The sequence below is a fragment of the Giraffa tippelskirchi genome, chromosome 2, assembly GCF_054371585.1.
Source record: "Giraffa tippelskirchi isolate mGirTip1 chromosome 2, T2T-mGirTip1v1.2.pri, whole genome shotgun sequence".
NCBI lineage: Eukaryota > Metazoa > Chordata > Mammalia > Artiodactyla > Giraffidae > Giraffa > Giraffa tippelskirchi.
This window is the reverse complement of record NC_137276.1, coordinates 164,939,278-164,958,491: the sequence shown is the minus strand read 5'-3', so window position 1 is coordinate 164,958,491 and position 19,214 is coordinate 164,939,278. Positions and strand designations below refer to the sequence as shown.

General features: G+C 36.6%; 1 protein-coding gene across 3 annotated transcripts in view; it reads right to left on the bottom strand.

The window, feature by feature from the left end:
- OSBPL11 (oxysterol binding protein like 11) overlaps positions 1-19,214 on the bottom strand; it is a 90,461-nt gene that overhangs the window by 12,557 nt on the left and 58,690 nt on the right. For all 3 annotated transcript variants that reach the window (XM_081571671.1, XM_081571670.1, XM_081571672.1), the window contains 3 exons: positions 16,596-17,094; positions 13,437-13,623; positions 3,151-3,333 (listed from right to left, as the gene is read on the bottom strand). In XM_081571671.1, the coding sequence (XP_081427797.1) occupies positions 3,151-3,333; positions 13,437-13,623; positions 16,596-17,094 (869 nt within the window). The remainder of the gene's footprint in view (positions 1-3,150; positions 3,334-13,436; positions 13,624-16,595; positions 17,095-19,214) is intronic.

Here is a 19,214-nt window from a genome sequence, read left to right as displayed (position 1 = left end):
ATCTTATAACTGGAGGTTTGTATGTTTTGACTACTTTCATCCAATTCCTTCACTCCCTACCCCACATTTCTGGTAACCACAATCTGGATTCCTTTTTATGAATTAAAAAGGAAAGTTTTGTTGAAATATATAGTTGACATATAACATTGTGTTAGTTTCAGGTATAAAACATAGTAATTTAGTATTTGTATTACTATGAAATGTTCACCACAATAAATCTAGTCAACCTCCATCACCATATATAATTACCAAAGACATTTTCTTCTTGTGATGAAGACTTTTAAGAACTACTTTCTTAGCAACTTCCAATTATCCAATACAGTATTATTAACTATAGCCACTATGCTGTACATTATGTCCTCATGACATTTATTTTAAAACTGGAAATTTGTACCTTTTGCCCTACTTCATTCATTTCACTCACTGCCCAGGTGCCCACCTCTGGCATTTTGGCAATAATGCCAATCCCTGTTTTCTGTATCTGTGAGCTATTTTTTTTTTAAAGATTCCACATATAAGTAATATCATACAGTATTTGTCTTTACATATCTGACATTTCACTTGGCATGTTCTCAAGATCCACTCATGTTGTCTCAAATGGCAAGATTTCATTCTTTTTATGGTTGAATAATACTCCCAATTTATAAAAATACTGGGAGTATTATTAAACAATACAAAAAAAATACTACCAATTGTGTAAGTGAGACCACAGAGTATTTGCTCTTTCTCTGACACTTCATATAATGCCCTCAAGGTCCATCCATGTTATCACAAATGGTGGGATTCCTTTCCTTTTTAGGACTGAATAATATTCCATTATAAATACATATCACAACTTGCTTATCCATTTATCTGTCAATGGGTGGTTAGGTTGTTTTCATTTAAATTTTATTATTAGCAAAAAAAAATATTGCCAATTGTTTTCCTTTAGGTGCCATGTTCACAACATTCATTTACAAGAAAAATATCTGCCCAATATTAAAATTATAATAGTCTTAGTTTGTCTGTCAATCATCTAAGTAAAAATGGTGCTTCAAGAAAGGGTAATTTGCTTATAACTCCATTAGTTGCACAAGTTCTCTTCCTTCAGATAATCAGTATACTTTATAATCTAGCACAAGTGCTTTATGTGTACTCCAAATGTGTCATGCAGAATATTTTTTAAAAAGACAGGTAATCAATGTTCCAGATCTAACAAAACTAATAATCTATACTGCTTTTCAAGGACATTTTAAAAAGAAAATGGCTTTGAAAAAATTGCAACGTAGAAAAGAAAAACTACAGGGCAGTAAGGAATACCACGATTACTTTTACAGTTTGATGCCACTTCCCTGAACAGTGCTAAGGCCCAGCAGTGCTACCCACCACTGCTTTTGTACCACTAATGCAAGTGCCAACAGAGTGAAAAAGGCAAATAATATTTTAGCATTATTAAGAAAGCTTTCTCAACTTGCAAACCCCTGGTACAAATATCAAGGGCCCCAGGGGTCCACAAACCAAACCTTGATGCATGCTCCTAAATAAATCCTAAATAAGAATTTTTTTTTCAATCACTACTGTTTTATGTTTTGAACCAACCTGAGTTTTTGTGTAACGGGTACTAAATCCCTTTATACATCTGCTTATAAATGGCTTGGTTCCATTTATGTGATCTTAAGATGGTTAATGCTTCCTTATATTTGATACAGTAATATCTACATGTGATATAAAATTTAAACAGTACAAAAGGGCATTCTGTGAAGAGTAAGTCTGTTTCTCATCAGAGAGGTGAATAAGTGGCTCAGTTGTGTCTGATTCTTTGTGACCCCAGGGACTGCGCCCACCTGGCTCCTTTGTCCATGGAATTTTCCAGGCAAGAATACTGGATTGGGTTGCCATTTCCTCCTCCAGGGAATCTTCCTGACCCAAGGATCAAACCCACATCTCTTGTGTCTCCTTCACTGGCAGGCAGATTCTTTACCATTGCACCACCTGGAAAGCCTAGACCCCAGTATTCCTCTCTGGAAGCAACTACTGCCAATACATTCTGGAGACTACCTTAGTAACACACATAGCGCCACTTCGTTAACTTTTTAAAAAAATTATTTAATCGCCGCATGGGCTTTTCTCTAGGTGTGGCAAGCGAGCGCTACTCTCTAGTTGTGGTGCTCAGGCTTCTCATTGCTGTGGCTTCTCTTGTTGTGGAGTATGGGCTCTAGAACACATGGGCTTCAGTATTTGTGGCTCCTGGGCTCTACAGCACAGACTCAATAGTTGTGGCCTATAGGCTTAGTTGCTCTGCAGCATGTGAGATCTTCCAAGACCAGGGACTGAATCCATTATCTCCTGCACTGGCAGGAGGATTCTTTGCCACTGAGCAACCAGGGAAGGCCCATTTCATTTATCTTTTTCTTTTTTTCTTAATACTTATTTTTATTTATTTATTTAGTTGGTGTGACAGGTCTTCATTGCGGCACATTGGATCTTTGATCTTTGTTGTGGCATGTGGGATCTAGTTCCCTGATTGGGGACTGAACCCAGGCCCCTGCATTTGGAGCATGGAGTCACTAGGCCACCAGGGAAGTCCCCCATTTCATTTACTTTAAAAGGCCTATGATATATATTTCCAAATTACCTTCTAGGAAGGTTGTATCAGTTTACCTCTCTAACCAACAATATGAAAATGTCTATTCACTTTTTCCCAAAAGAGATACCATTTAAAAAAATTTTTGTCTTACTGTTAATTTGTATTTCTTTGAATTCTAATTATAATGAACGATTTTTCATTTTCTTAGTGGGTATTGTTTTCTTCTATTTTTGTGAACCACCTCTTTATGTCTTTGCCCATTTTCCTATTAGGGTACCCATCTTTTTATTAATAATTTGTAAGAGTTTGTATGACAAAGATAGTGATCCTTTAACTGCTAAAAGTTAGTATTTTTGTCCAGTTTACAAATGTTTTATTTTTACTAAAATGTGACTATGTACACATAATGTCATAGCTGGTACAATGTTTACAACCATGAGATCAGGCCAACACTTTCAATTTACAGATGAGGAAGCTTATCTAAAGTGGTGAAGTGACTTGCCAAGGGTTAGAAATTAGTGAAAAGGCTTAAATTAAGATCTAGACTTTCTGACTCTTTCCTGATGGATGCAAGGATGACATACCTGGATTCAAATGGATCCTGCTTCTCCAAAGGTCTTACTCTTTTCTTCGTTACTGTCAACTTAGTCAAGTCCACGTATTTTGTCTCTCCACTGCTGTAAGCAAACTCAAGAACGCTATTCCATTCCCCTTGTACTCTGCATACAACAGTGTTGGTGATGTTGTGCTTTACTTCACCTGTAACCCTAGAAGCAGGCAGATAAAAAAAAAAAAGCTTTAATAAGTAATATTGTGCTTGTTTCTTAGGGATTTTAAAACCCCAAGAATGTACTTTGTGAATTCTGTTTAAAAGTTACACAATCCGTTTCAATTTGTCAGTGCCAAAATCAGAGTCTTTGTAAATCCATGATCGTTTCCAAGATAATTTTCTCAAATAATATTAATTTAATTTCAGAAAGAATACTGAGAATCAAACTAGAGACTTACCATAAATGATCACAAAGTATGATATTTTAATTTCTGCTACAAACTATTATAACATTAAAACTAAGTAGGAATATGAAAAATATTAACATTCTTTTTTTATTACAGTCAAAAATGTTAAAACACTAGGGGCAGGGTTAAAAAAAAATGTTACAACACTATAGCTTATTCAACATTTTTCAAAAAAGAACTAGTCCTATTTATTTAAAAATTAAAGTCCCTAGATTTCCCTGGTAGTGCAGTGGATAAAAATCCGACTGCCGATGCAGGAGACATGGCTTCAATCTCTGGTCCAGGAAGATTCCACATGTCACAGAGCGACTAACCTTGTGCACCACAACTACTAAAACCTATGGGCCCTAGAGCCTGTGCTCTGCAACAAGAGAAGCCACTGAAATGAGAAGATCATGCGCCACAATGAAGAGTAGCCCCAACTTGTTGCAACTAGGAAAAAACCCACACAAAGCAATGAAAACCCAGTGCATCCAAAAATAAATAAATAAATAATAATAAAAAAAAGATTAGAAAATTTGAAATTTTGGATACACAAATTCTGTATAAAATCACATAAGCTTAATTTTAAGTTAAATACAGAAAGCAGATAATAAGAGATAGAAAAAATAAGATATATTAAAATTTTTATAATTATCTTAAAAAGAGCACTGGCATACAAAAATTATTGCCAGCAACACACAACTCTGAGAGTGCTCAAGCACTACTGTTGAAAATTTAATGAAGGGTTATCTGCTGGTTTATCAACAGACAGATAGGATGCAGCTCAAATGAAGGTTGGAATAGAAAACAGGTCTAATTATTTTTAATGAAGTACTCTATGTTCACTGTTGGACACAAACAACAGGGTAAGATTAGACAAAGATTGAGAACTCAAAGAATAGCAGGCAAATATTAGGGTCTGGTCAGGGTACCAGGGATTATGGTTTATCTGGATTCAAAAGGGAATCCAAAGGACCCAAGCCCATGTTCAGGTGACAGCTCAGGAACCCGAAGTAGCATTTGTCAGATGTAAGTCAAGGGCCTGCGAACCAGAAGGATATGATTGAATTTAGGGAATCCATAGCTTTTAATCAGGAGAAGTGAATGGCCTACAAATTCAAAACTCAAGGCAGAGGTATAGGAGCCAATGGGCTTCCTGGTGGCTCAGTGGTAAAGTACCTGCTTGCAGTGCAGAAGACACTGGGTCGATCTCTGGGTCAGGAAGATCCCCTGGAGAAGGAAATGACAACCCACTCCAGCATTGTCACCAGGGAAATCTCATGGAGAGGAGCCTGGCAGGCTCCAAGGGGTTCATGGCGGGGCACAAGGATGAGACACAACTCAGTGACTAAACGTCAACAACATCAACAACAGCACAGGAGCCAATAAGCAAATGAACCAGATCTTAGAGATGAAGGTGTACTACGGTTTGGAATCTAAGAGCAGACCAAACATCAAAAATCGAAAGTTAGAAAAAAATAAAAAGTTAGGCATAATTGTAGCTAATTAGACACAAAGAACACCAAGTCTGCTAGATTACAGCAGAAGTGGGAACTCTGGGTTATAATTCAAAACATATGAACTTAAATAACTATGCTGCTAAGAGGTTTTCCCTGATTTTTGTGACATCCATGTTTCCTCTCTGATCCTACCTGCCAACATTGTTTCCTTCCTTGAAAATGTGTATCTAACCAAACGGGATATAAAGAAATGGCACTAAACACTTAACTCTTCCATCTTACAATCAGACACACCCAAAACTATATTCTGCAAACTTAGGGATAATAATCCATTTCTCACTTGATCTTTCTTTTATTGCCACAATCTCTCAAGTTATCATTATCTTGTCACAAGCCTTTCCACTTAAAAAGTAACAAGCCCTAGGTCCCTATTTAAGCATGCTGGGTTACACGGAGTCTTTACTGCTTACTGCAGTTACATAGCAAGATCATCATGACAAGAAATGGGGCAGGGAACAAAAACTGCACATGCTAGAGATAGGTCATGCATACATGAGTGCTAAGTTGCTTCAGTTGTGCCCTACTCTGTGCAGCTCTATGGATGTCAGCCTGTCAGGCTCCTCTGTCCAGGGGATTCTCCAAGCAAGAATACTGGAGTGGGTTGCCATGACCTCCTCTAAGGGATCTTCCCAACCCAGGGATTAAACCTGTCTCTTATGTCTTCTACATTGGCAGGTGGGTTCTTTACCACTAGCACCGACTGGGAAGCCCATAGAACACTAGAAAATCACTGGATATATTAACTTGGCTTCAAACGGGAAGCTTTTATTTAAAGACTGCAAGTTAAGACTTCAGCTTTGGGTTTTATTGATATGTATATAAGAAACACCACATGAAAGATAATTATATTTTATGCAGAACAACTACAGGATACACTGTCCTATCACATTACTCAATGCCACTACATGAGAATACTCACCCTTTTCCAACTCCATGTTTATTATAATAACAGACTTTTTTTTAACTGTCTGTTATATATGAGATTTTCCTAAAAGCCTTACAAATGCTTTCCAAAGATAGGGTCCTGAATTCTAATACTAGAATGTCTAAGCTTCTTGACATATTGAGTGCCACTGTGAGTTTTCCAAATTTGCTGGCCACAGGACTGGAAACGGTCAATTTTCATTCCAATCCCAAAGAAGGGCAATGCCAAAGAATGTTCAAACTACAATACAACTGCACTCATTTCACATGCCAGCAAGGTAATGCTCAAAATTCTTCAAGGTAGGCTTCAACAGTACGTAAACAGAGAACTTCCAGATGTACAAGCTGGATTTAGAAAAGGCAGCGGGACCAGAGATTAAATTACCAACATCCTTTAGATCATAGAGAAAGCAAGGGAATTAAAAAAAAACCATCTGCTTCATTTGACTACACTAAAGCCTCTGACAGCGTAGATTACAACAAACTGTGAAAAATTCTAAAAGCGATTCAAATACCAGACTACCTTACCTGTCTCCTGAGAAACTTCTATGCAGGACAAGAAGCAACAGTTAGAACCGGACATGGAACAACAAACTGGTTCCCAATTGGGAAAGGAGTATGTCAAGGTTGTATACTGTTACCTTGCTTATGTAACTTATATGCAGAGTACATCATGCAAAATCCCAGGCTGGATGACTCACAAGCTGGAATCAAGATGGCTGAGAGAAATATCAACAATCTTAGATATGCAGATGATACCATTCTAATGGCAGAAAGCAAAGAAGAACTAAAGAGCCTCTTGATGAGGGTGAAAGAGTGAAGTGAAAAAACTGGCTTAAAACTCAACATTCAAACAACTAAGATCATGGCATATGGTCCCAAAACTTCATGGCAAACAGATGAGGAAAAGTGGAAACAGTGACAGATTTTACTTTCTTGGGCTCCAAAATCACTGTGGACTGTGACTGCAGCCATGAAATTAAAAGACACTTGCTCCTTGGAAGAAAAGCTATGATAACCTAGACAGCGTATTAAAAAGCAGAGACCTCACTTTGCCAAAAAAGGTCCACATATGGACCGTGTAAATGTAGTCAAAGCTATAGTTTTTCTGTAGTCATGTACGGACGTGAGAGTTGGACCATAAAGAAGGCTAAGTACCGAAGAATTGATGCTTTCAAACTGTGAGGCTGGAGAAGACTCTTTAGAATCCCTTTGACAGCAAGGAGATCAAACAAGTCAATCCTAACAGAAACCAACCCTGAGTATACACTGGAAGGACTGATGCTGAAGCTGAAGTTCCAATACTTTGGCCACCTGATGTGAAGAGCCAACTTGTTGGAAAAGACTCATGCTGGAAAAGACTGAGGGCAGGAGGAGAAGGGTCAACATGAGATGGTTAGATGGCATCACCAACTCAATGGATACAAGTTTGAGGAAACCCTGGGAGATAGAGAAGGACAGGAAAGCCTGGTGTGCTACAGTTCATGGGATCACAAAGAGTCAGACACAACTTAGCAACTTAAAAACAAAAGCTTCTTGAAGGCAGGTGTTGTTTTTTTTTGTTTTCTATATCTTCAGTGTACCACTTAGCAGTTAGCTGACACAATCTTAATGACATTATACCACTACATATATTTAAAAGTGGAAAATGGGATCAGGATATGGAAAAGGGCATGAGGAACAGTTAACTAGGCCTGCTTGGCTCCATCAGAGATAGCTGTGGAAAATGAGGGAGTAAGGAAAGGCAAGTGGAATTTAATATATTTATACCAAATGCAGACAGCAGATAATGTGTCCGCTTGATTGCAGATAGCAGTAAAAAACCAGGCTATGTCTGAGGAGGGAGGCATGGCTAATAAAGACACAAAAGAGAGCCTAAGTTAAAATATTCTGTAAAATCAAAGAAGAAAAGATATCAAAATAGAGAAGTCTGTTTCTAATATTAATCTTCTAAATGAGAAATTAAGTGAAATCATTGATTTTAAGGGAAATCACAGTGGAAAAAATGAGGAAACTCTAGAGTCAACCAAAAGTACACCTCCAGGTAACAAAAAGACCCAGTGCTTGTGGCCTTGCGGACAGGCTAAAAGGCAAGAAAGGAGAACAGAAGCCAACTTAAGTAAAAAATTAAAAGAAATAAGATAGCAAATATAATGACTGATCATTAACAAAGCAAGGACATCTATCTAAAATTATTAGAAGTCTTAAAAAAGTCAAAGTATGAACACCAGGTATCAAAAGCCAGTACGGCTTTTGAAATTCTTGGTTTGGGATACTCCCTCCCTCTTAGGAACCCAGATGTCAAGATAAGAGAAGCTCCAGTAATGTGGAGAGGCCACATGCAGTCCCCCTTGGTTTACAGCCCCAGCTGAGGCCCTGGTCAACAGCCAGCTCTCTTGCCTCCCATGTTACTGAGCTGCTTTTGATATTCAGCTGGCTCAAGCCCATAGGTAACTGAAGCCACAGTCAAGGCCCAACTACAACCACATGAAAGATGCCATGTTAGAATCACCTAACTGAGCATAGCCAACCCACAGAACTATAAAGATAATAATAAATTGCTGTTTAAGCACTAAATTTTAGAGAGGTTTAATACAAGCAATGGATAACTAGGTCATCATTCAAAGTTATCTTAGATATACTGGCTTCCCCTATACCAGTCAGTTACTCATTGAAGTCTGTCCATTCTGAATGCCTAACTGGTCTCCCAACTTCTAATGCCCCCCACACACACCCCTAATCTAATCTTTATCTGCCACCAAATTGATCTTTATTGATGGGAAACATATCACTTCCAGATACAACATTGCTCATATTGTATTCTTATCAAAAATGTATAATCTGAACCCAAAACAAAAAACAAACCCAAATTAAAGAGATGCATTCTATAAAACCAGCCTGTATTCTTCAAAAATGTCAATGTCATAAATGACAAAGGAAGGCTGAAGAAATATTGTCAATTAAATGAGACTAAAAGGATATAACAAGAAAATGTAATGCATGATCCTGGGTCAGAAGAGAATACATCGCTAATTATCAGGCCAATTTACAAAAATTTAATATGGATTATACATTAGATAATGGTATTGTATCAATTTATATTTCCTGAATTTGACAACATTTGTTATTATGTTGGTTTCCCTGGTGGTTAGACAGTAAAGAATCTGCCTGTGATGCAGGACACCCAGGTTCAATCCCTGGGTTGTGAAGATCCCCTGGAGAAGGGAATGGCTACACAGTTCAGTACTCTTGCCTGGAGAATATCATGGACCGAGTAATTATGTAAGAGCATTTTCCTATTCTTGGAAAATTCTGGCTAAAATACTTGGGGTAAAGTATCATGATGTTTTTAACTCTCAAATGTTTCAGGAATAATAATAACAATAAAACAACAATGACAATAAAGTATGTGTGTATAAATATAGAGAGATTTTGATAAGGCTGTTGTAACAAAATGTTATCAACTGGAAATCTAGGCAAAGGGGACACGAGAATTTTTATAACTCTTCTGTGGCTTTGAAATGATTACAAAGAAAAGATAAAAATAAGTAAAATAAATAAAATATATCATTAAATGTTTGAAAGTTTCATTGGCTCCCACTGCCTTCAGAATACATATTGAATTTGTCAACAAAAATATCACTCAAGATAATATGATAGGAATGTTAAATCATAAAAGGAAGGCTGAATGTGCCCTATCTTTTAAAGTCCCTCTAACTTTTAAAATAGATTCTGTATCAACAAAATTGTGGCTACAAAGTAGTTAAATAAATGAAACTATTTTTGTGTAGAAGGGCTATGAAATTTACATACAGAGAAAAAAGGAACTATAAAATTGGCCACCTTTCCTCCCACTAGCCAACATGAATCCCAATCCCGCAGATTTGCTCTCTGGGGCTGCCATTGGAGATTCAGCCATTGGTGGGCACAGGCTCATCAGCACATCTCTGCTTTGGTTGTTTACTGCCTGCTCCTAGCAGGGAATACTGAGTGAGGCAGACAACAGCTGAGTTTTTAAAAATGCAGACACAGGAAGTAGAAGGACATGATTATGGACTTCATCAGAAGAGCGGGTATTGCTGAGCGTTAACAGTTCACAGAGCAGAGAAGCCTTATGATAAATAATAATGATTTCCAAAGAAGTCCACAGTCATTATTTGTAACTCTCAATTTATTAAACATGAAGAGAGCGCACAACAGCTGTTTTCAAACTTCTGAAAGGTTATCCTAGAGGAAAAAAGGGAGTATCAACTGTACAAAGCTCCAAAAATATCAAATCCAAGGGCTCATAGAGAAGTTAACCAGTAGCAGATCAAAACATCATTGGGAAAAGCTATAATTTGACAGGGTGGACAAGACTGTATCTTTAAGAAGAAAGAAACTCACACTTTCTATATTTCCCTCACACTATATACAAAAATAAACTCAAAATGATTTAAAGACCTAAAGCCATAAAACTTCTAGAGAAGAACATAGGAGAAACACTTTTAACATAACTTGTAGCAATATTTTCTTGGATTAGTACAAGAAACAAAAGCAAAAATAAATAAATGGGAACTAATTAAATTTAAAAGCTTTTGCACAGCAAACAAAACAATCAACAAAATGAAAAGAAAAACTATGGAATGTGAGAAAATATTTGAAAATGATTTGATCAATAAGGGGTTGGCACCACAACATTGTATAGCAATTAACCTCCAATTAAAAGGGGGGGGGTTAACATCCAAAATACACAAATACCTCATACAACTCAGTATCAAAAAAAACCCAAACAACCCAATCAAAAAATGGGCAAAAGACCTAAATAGACAGTTTTCCAAAGATGGCATACAGATGGCTAACATGAACATGAAAAGATGCCCAATACTGCTAACCATTAGAGAAATGCAAATCAAAAAACAGTAAGATATTACCTCACCCTTGTCAGAATCACTATCATACCAAAAAGTCTCCAAGTATCCAAAGAAACACAAACAAAAAAACTCCAGAAGAATAACTAAGTGAAGTGGAGACAGGCAATTTACTGAAAAAAGAATTCAAAGTAAAGATAGTAAAGATGACCCAAGACCTCAGAAAAAGAAGAGCGGCACAGACTAAGAAGATAGAAGAAATGTTTAACAAAGAGCTGGGAGATATAAAGGACAAACAGAGTTGAACAACATAATAACTGAAATGAAAAATACACTAGAAGGCATCAATAGCAGAATAAATGAGGCAGAAGCACAGATAAGTGAGCTGGAAGACAGAGTAGTGGAAATCACTGCTGCAGAACAGAATAAAGATAAAATAATGAAAAGAAATGAAGACAGTTTAAGAAACCTCTAGGACAACATTACATGTACCAACATTTGCATAATAGGGGTCCCAGAAGGAGAAGGGTCCCAGAGGAGAATAGGGCGTCCCAGAGGAGAATAGGGCTTCCCTGGTGGTTCAGACAGTAAAGAATCCACCTGCAATACAGGAGACCTGGGTGCGGTCCCTGGGTTGGGAAGATCCCCTGGAGGAGGGCATGGCAATCCACTCCAGTATTCTTGCCTGGAGAATCCCCAGGGGCAGAGGAGCCTGGTAGGGTCACAAAGAGTCGGATATGACAGTGACTAAACACAGCACAGCACAGAAGGAGAAGAGAGTGAAAAGGCCTGAGAAAATACTTGAAGAGATTACAGAAAACTTTCCTAATATGAGAAAGGAAATAACGACTCAAGTCCACGAAACACAGAGAGTCCCATACAGGATAAACCCAACGAGGAACACACTGAGATACATATTAATCAAACTGACAAAAATTAAAGACAAAGAGAAAATATGAAAAGCAACAAGAGAAAAGCAACAAATAACATTCAAGGGAATCTCAATATGGTTATCAGCTAATTTTTTCCAATAGAAGCTCTGCAATCTAGGATATATTGTACCTCTGCAGGCACAATATACTAAAGTGATGAGAAGGAAAAACCTACAGCCAAGAAAACTCTACCTAGCAGGGCTCTTGTTCAGAGCTTTACAGAAAAGCAAAGGCTAAGAGAATTCAGCACCACCAAATCAGCTTTACAATCATTGCTGAAGGAACTTCTCTAGGCAGAAAAGAAAAGGCTACAACTAGAAACAAAAAAAAAACTATGAATGGGAAAGTAAAAGTAAAAGTAAAAGTCGCTCAGTTGTGTTCAACTCTTTGCAACCCCATGGACTATGCAGTCCACAGGATTCTCCAGGCCAGAATACTGGAGTGGGTAGCCATTCCCTTCTCCAGGGGATCTTCCCAACCCAGGGATCAAACCCAGGTCTCCCACATTGCAGGTGGATTCTTCACCAGCTGAGCCACCAGGGAAGTTATGAATGGGAAAGCTCACCAGTAAACATACAGCAAAGGCAGGAAATCATCCACAAAATGTGAACCATAATACCTTCTCTGAGGATAAAGAACAACTATTTTGATAATCTCCAGTGGTTCTGTTTGAGTGATTTTTTTTTTTTTTTAATTCTGTGCTTCAGTATTTTGAAATTTGTATTTTTTTAAGGCCTATTCAATGCCTGGGAGTCAATAAATCTTTCCACTTCTAAGACTGTTCAGTATTAGCTGTCTGGTAAAGAAGTAAAATAGCTATACACACTGAAAGTTTCATACATGACCGAAGCTAGTGCATTCTGGTATAACCATGTAAGAAAACTTTTTGCAATAATAAAGTCAAATTTTCATTCCCTATGACCCAACAATTCCACCCCTAGGTATCTATCAAACATAAATTCATGCATTCACCAATGTTCTAGAAACACTATTTGAAATGGCCCAAAATCAACTTTATATACTTTTATATGTTATTCTTCAATACAAACTGTATAGAAAACTATCCCTACTTCAGAATAATCAGAATAGACATCAAAAGCTAAAACAAAGAGTATTCTTTTGAGGATCCTGTTAGAAAACTTGTCTTCATGCAGTTGGGTGATCTGGACACGTGCTAAAGAGACCAACAAGCCATTAAAGGAGTATAGTAACTGGCCCATTCTTAGATGGAATCAGAACAAAGCTATTATTCAGTATTGGTGCCTGAAGATATTGACTTCCATCATTGTGCTTCTTGAATTATTCTTTATAGATTAGTAGATATATTTTCTTCCTAATTTGTAGCAATATTACCTCTACCAAAGTCTCGGTCCAAGTCTGAATCACTTTAAAAGCAGAAATTGGACCAGAAACAACATACCATTTGTTACGAGTTCTAGTTTATTAGAGCAGATAGATCTGTCACTATTTTTAAAATCAGATCATAATTTCCAGAATTCCTTCAAAGATGAAATATATTAAAAAAAAAATAAACATGAATAGAAATCCAACCTCATTTCACAAAAAACAAAGCAGAAAATGAATGAGTTATAATACAAGATTAAATTGATAGCATAAGAGCCACATATCACTAAAATATTCTTACCGGTGCAGTTTGCCACCATAAAACGGCTTCGTATGAAAAGTGATGCTGGCTGAGTACCCAGTTTTTGCACAGTTGACATTCACTTTGCCACCCAGTTCTACCCAGGGAACAGTTAAAATTGACCGGGCATATGCACAAGGCAGAGAAAATGTATACTCTTCTCCATGCTCCAGTAGACTGAGGATACCTGAATGTGAAAACATGAAGGTGGATAATATGTTTAAAAAACAACAAAAAAAAGACAGCTATGAAAAGTCCATATTAGGATTTTCTTCTGCCTGGTAAAGGAACATCATAATTTTGCTTAATTTTCTTTTCACTTTGGATGAAATCGGCTTCATTTACAATTACATTTGACAACAATTCATGGTAACAGTTAATCAAGGTTACTTTCATTATGACCTTATTATCCCTTTGAGGTTCAAAGGGATAAAATTCCCTCTAATGCTCCTAAAAATAAAATAAAACTTCAAGTCAGAATTTAAGTCCATGCTAGACTGGAGAAGGCAATGGCACCCCACTCCAGTGTTCTTTCCTGGAGAATCCCAGGGACGGGGGAGCCTGGTGGGCTGCCGTCTATGGGGTCGCACAGAGTCGGACACGACTGAAGCAACTTAGAAGCAGCAGCAAACTGTATCATCATAAGATCTGATCTTTAGCTAGTACTAATAACTTTTAAAGTAGCTTTTAGAATAACTAACTATCTAACATAACATAGACCTTAATCTCAAATGACATGGGGGGAGTTCATTTTATTCTATGCATATTAAGACAGAAAAAAGTTATTTTATGATATAAACTAATGTCATCATAATAATTTTGCTTGCCAAATTCTGAAATATTTAAGGCAAAGCTACAAAAGTTAGAAATGGCAGTTTTCAAACAATATTCTAGTGGGGCTTGTTCCATATTAAATGATAGTATATTAAAAGATGACTTTAAAAAACATATATAAGAGAGTTACAGGGAAAAAAAGGGAATTACATTAATGAATAATCAATCTATCACAGATGATTAACAGACATTGAAGAGACTTGAGCTAATTACATTACTAAGCTCATTACCTAGTTCACCATCAAAATAAACACTGAACTGGATATGTACTGCTAGTTTGAACTCAGGTTATCTCTCTCTTAATAAATGCTCATGAAGTACTGTGTTCTTAATGTTCACAAAAAAGGGCAAAAATTATATTTTCATATAGTCAAATTTTTAGGACAGACAAATAGATTGAGTTCTAAACAGTCTACTTTACATAAAGCAACAGCAACTATTTTTTGCATTGTTCTTAGTAGTTTTCACACAGGGAAATTGAGCCATATGAAAAGAAACATGGTTTTGTATATATTTATATACAATGGGAGCTGTCAGAGACGTATATATAACATATTTTGTTATTCAAGTATTTGATAATAACTTGATTAATTCTAAGTTGGAAAGGATATCATGTTCTTTTCTAAAAACAGTTGGCCTTACAAACTGGATTCAGGATCTTTTATTTCTAGGAATATAGTTAACATGAGTTAACATTCATTATGGAATTTAAGGTCCAAGAAATATGTAATTAGTGAACAGGAAAATAAGACTAGCGAGGATAACTGAAATTCAAAGAACTCTAAAATCTCATTTATCTAATAATTAAACACATTTTCCTCCTACTTTAAAATAAAAATAGAGCTGCTCACAGGAGCAAAATAAATTGTCAGAAGTTCCATTCTCTGATTTAATTTACCTTCTGTTGAGGGTGTCAATGGTAATTTAATTTTAAAAAGGCAAATCTATGAATATATAACCAGCACTTAAATAATTTAAAAAAACCTATCAATACCACCTTCTCATTTAACACATGATTAAGATATTAATGCTTCTCCTCATTTCTTGAGGTATTTTCTTTCTTAGAGTGGGAGAAGCTATCAGATACTTTCTGTCTCATGAACTGGTAAGAGGAACTGCCCTTGGGGAGAGTATGCCAAAGAATGAGGGTCTAAATCTGACTATGCCTTAATTTCTATGATTCTGGACACATTCCATCACTACCAGACTCCAGGTTTTTCATCTCTATAAGTAAACTGTTTTGTGAAGAGCCTAAGGTTAATGTGATAGACCTTATAACGGAGTTAGCCAACTCTTTTTTTTTTTAACTAATACAATATCTTACTATGTTATAAAAAATGTGATTAGTTTGAAACATTACTTGGAAACTGACTCATAGCACAACAGATGTGAAAGATGAGGAATGCTTGTAAGGGGAATAAAATATTTTCTTCAGGGCTAAAACAACACAATCTCAAAATGTTAGGGTCACAGGCTTAACGACACCATGCTTACAGTGTCAGTTTATATTTAGAACAAATTTTCTCATGCATGCGAGTGCTCCTTTGACATTAAAATGGCAGTTTTTTTCTGCCATTACATTTTCATTAACTCTGCAATGATTTCTGTGGAGACTTGTTTGTTGTTGTTAATCTGTTTTTTGTATTCTTATCCAAAAAACACTTGGCTAAGAGTTTTTTTTAATTGTTAAAAGAAATTAAAAGAAAACAATTCCTTTTAAAAACAACTTCTTTTAATTGTTATAATCATTTGTGCTGGAGTAGATTAAAAGTTTGGCAGTATATTTTAAAATATTTTATGAATATTTCCTATGATATATAAAAGATATAGACATAGATTTACCTAGAAAATATTTTTTGAGTGCTATTTATAATAAAAACATGTTTTATGTTTTAAAGCATTATCAATAACTTGAGAAAATAGTCACTGCAAAAAAGGAGGACACAACTACATAGAGAGAATCCTAATTTTATAAAACTGAAAGTATGAACACACACACATAGAAAAAACACAAAATACTAGCTAAATTTATCGATCTCTGAATGGAGGGATTAGACATACTTCTTCTCCTTGACACTTTTGTAAGTTTACTAAATTTTCTATAATAAAAATAATTTACATTTAAAATCAGGAAAAAAATTGCAAAAAAATTTTTATTTGTTGATAGATTCACCCTCTACCCTCTACCAACATTCTGAAACATACTAGGAATTGGGGGGAAAAGTAGTACACATACAGTTCAAATTTACAATTGATATTTATCTAGCTTCCCCCAATTTTAGGTTATATGATATGAAAAATTGGAGAATAATTTTTTCTACTTACCTTCCCCAACCATTGTCACGCCTATTGACATGCCTAAGAATTTGCTCTTAGTCCAGACATGTGCATTTACACACATCTTCCTCTCTGCACATTCGGCATAAAATCCTGAGACTGGAGGATGATGGGAAACCTGCTCGGCAACAAATCTGACTGTGTAACAGTCTGAACCCATCTGGTTCAAAGCCTCCTCTGATGGAGGTGCATGATTTGTGATGGCCTGGGTAGAAGAGCTGTTAATGACACTGGATGCTACCTCGCTTTTGGGCATCCTCCAGGAACAGTGAAAAGTTTCTCCAATGATAGGATTGTACGGTTTCTTAGCAATGGCTCCCTTACGGCCTTCGTGAAATGAGGTAAGATAGTACTCAACAAAACGAATCATCCTGTCCTCAGCTGTAGCTCCATTAGTAATGGCTATAAATAGGTCTGGATGAGACATAAAGTCTGCATACATTTCCAACAAGGATCGCTTCTCTAGGATAAATGTAGGAAGCACCACCTAAAACAACAACAATAACAACAACAAATCAACCAAAGAGGGCAGTACAAAAAAACAGTAATAAATACTTTCAGAGAATTGAGGTGATATTATACACATGAAGCAAGAATGCTTTCTGAAAAAGAAAATTCAGAAAAAATTAAAACATGATAGGAAAAATTAAAATTCAAGAGAAGGGTTAGAAGATAAAGGTGAGGACCTTCCTGGTCTGGTCCTCTATTCTCCTATGAGATTTCTGCCTCTTTCAAGTCTGTTTCTTTATTTTGGTCTTTATATTCCTAATTAGAGGTCTTCTCAAAGACCTAAGCGATTTCACTTTCACTTTTCAGTTTCATGCATTGGAGAAGGAAATGGCAACCCACTCCAGTGTTCTTGTCTGGAGAATCCCAGGGACGGGGGAGCCTGGTGGGCTGCCGTCTATGGGGTCGCACAGAGTCAGACACGACTGAAGTGACTTAGCTGCAGCAGCAGCAAAGAGCTGATACATCTGTAGAGAATGATTCTTATTTCCCCGAAAATATTTCATTCTAGATGGGTATTAAAAGCAGAGTCACAAAAGAAAAGTAATTTGTCTCAGTAAAACATAAGCCTGCTATACTTTGAGGAAACCAAAACTGAAAAAGACACATGGTACCCCAATGTGCATCGCAACACTATTTACAAGAGCTAGGACATGGAAGCAACCTAGATGTCTATCAACAGATGAATAGATAAAGAAGTTGTGGTACATATATACAACGGAATATTACTCAGCCATAAAAATGGATGCATCTGAGTCAGTTCTAATGAGGTAGACGAACCCAGAGCTTATTATACAGAGTGAAGTAAGTCAGAAAGAGAAAAACAAACATGGTATATTAATGCATATACATGGAATCTAGAAAGACGGTACTGATGAACCTATTCACTGGGCAGCAGTAGATATGCAGACATAAAGAAGAGACTTATGGACAGAGAATGGAAGAAGAGGGTGGGACTAATGGAGAGATTAGCATGGAAACATATACACTCCCATATGTAAAATAGTCAATGGGTACTTGCTGTATGACTCAGGGAACTCAAACCAGGGCTCTGTACAACCTAGAGGGTTGGGATGGGGAGGGAGGTGGGAAGGAGGTTCAAGAGGGAGGGAACATTATGTGTACCTATGACTGATTCATGTTAATGTATGGCAAGAACAAGTGCAATGTTATGCATCAATTATCCTTCAATTAAAAATAAATTAATTAAAAAATATAAGCATGCTTAAAAGGAAATAGCCTTTCCAAATGGTTAAGGTCAAACAATCAATTCAGGACTTGAAGAGGGTCAACTAAAAAAAAAACCAAACAACCACTTCAAATTCCTAGATTGGATAAAAGTATCATAAGGGGAAAGACATAAGGGAAGAGAATGGTAATTTACATTTAATTTTAAGCACAAGAAGACTAATTCTAAGAAAAGAGCTTTTGATACTTAAAGCCAGGTAAATAGAGGAAGATTAAACATTTTATTTAAAGCAGAATTGGAGAAGCATTGAAACTGGTTCAACTCTGTGACAAAACAATCTGGCAACATTTTTTCAAGAGCCTGAAGATTTCATATCCATTTAGCCTAATAATGATTCTTCCAAGAATCTAGTCTTAGGAAGTAATACAAATGAAAGGGGGAAATGTGAAAATAAAAACAGTCTGTTTTTAACTCTGTACTGTGCTTAGTCAGTTTAGTTGTCTCCAACTCTTTGCAACCCCATGGACTGTAGCCCACCAGGTTCCTCTATCTATGGGGATTCCCCAGGCAAGAATACTGGAATGGGTTTGGAGAAGAAGCTATACCCTTCTCCAGGAGATCTTCCCGGCCCAGAGATCAAACCCAGGTCACCCGCATTGCAAGCGGATTCTTGACTAGCTGAGCCACAGGGATGCCCAAGAATACTCTGGGTCTAGTTAAATGATACGATAAAAGGGTACAAAGTAACCCTCTATAAATTAAATGATTGATACTAAGACACTTTCCAACCTAGCCCTCTTCTCCTCCCTAACTCCTACTTGCTTTACCTATCAAGCAAGAAGTTAGAAGAATTTTCTTCTGGGGGAACTTGACTAACCCTAGAGGAAAAATCTAATGATACTAACATCAGG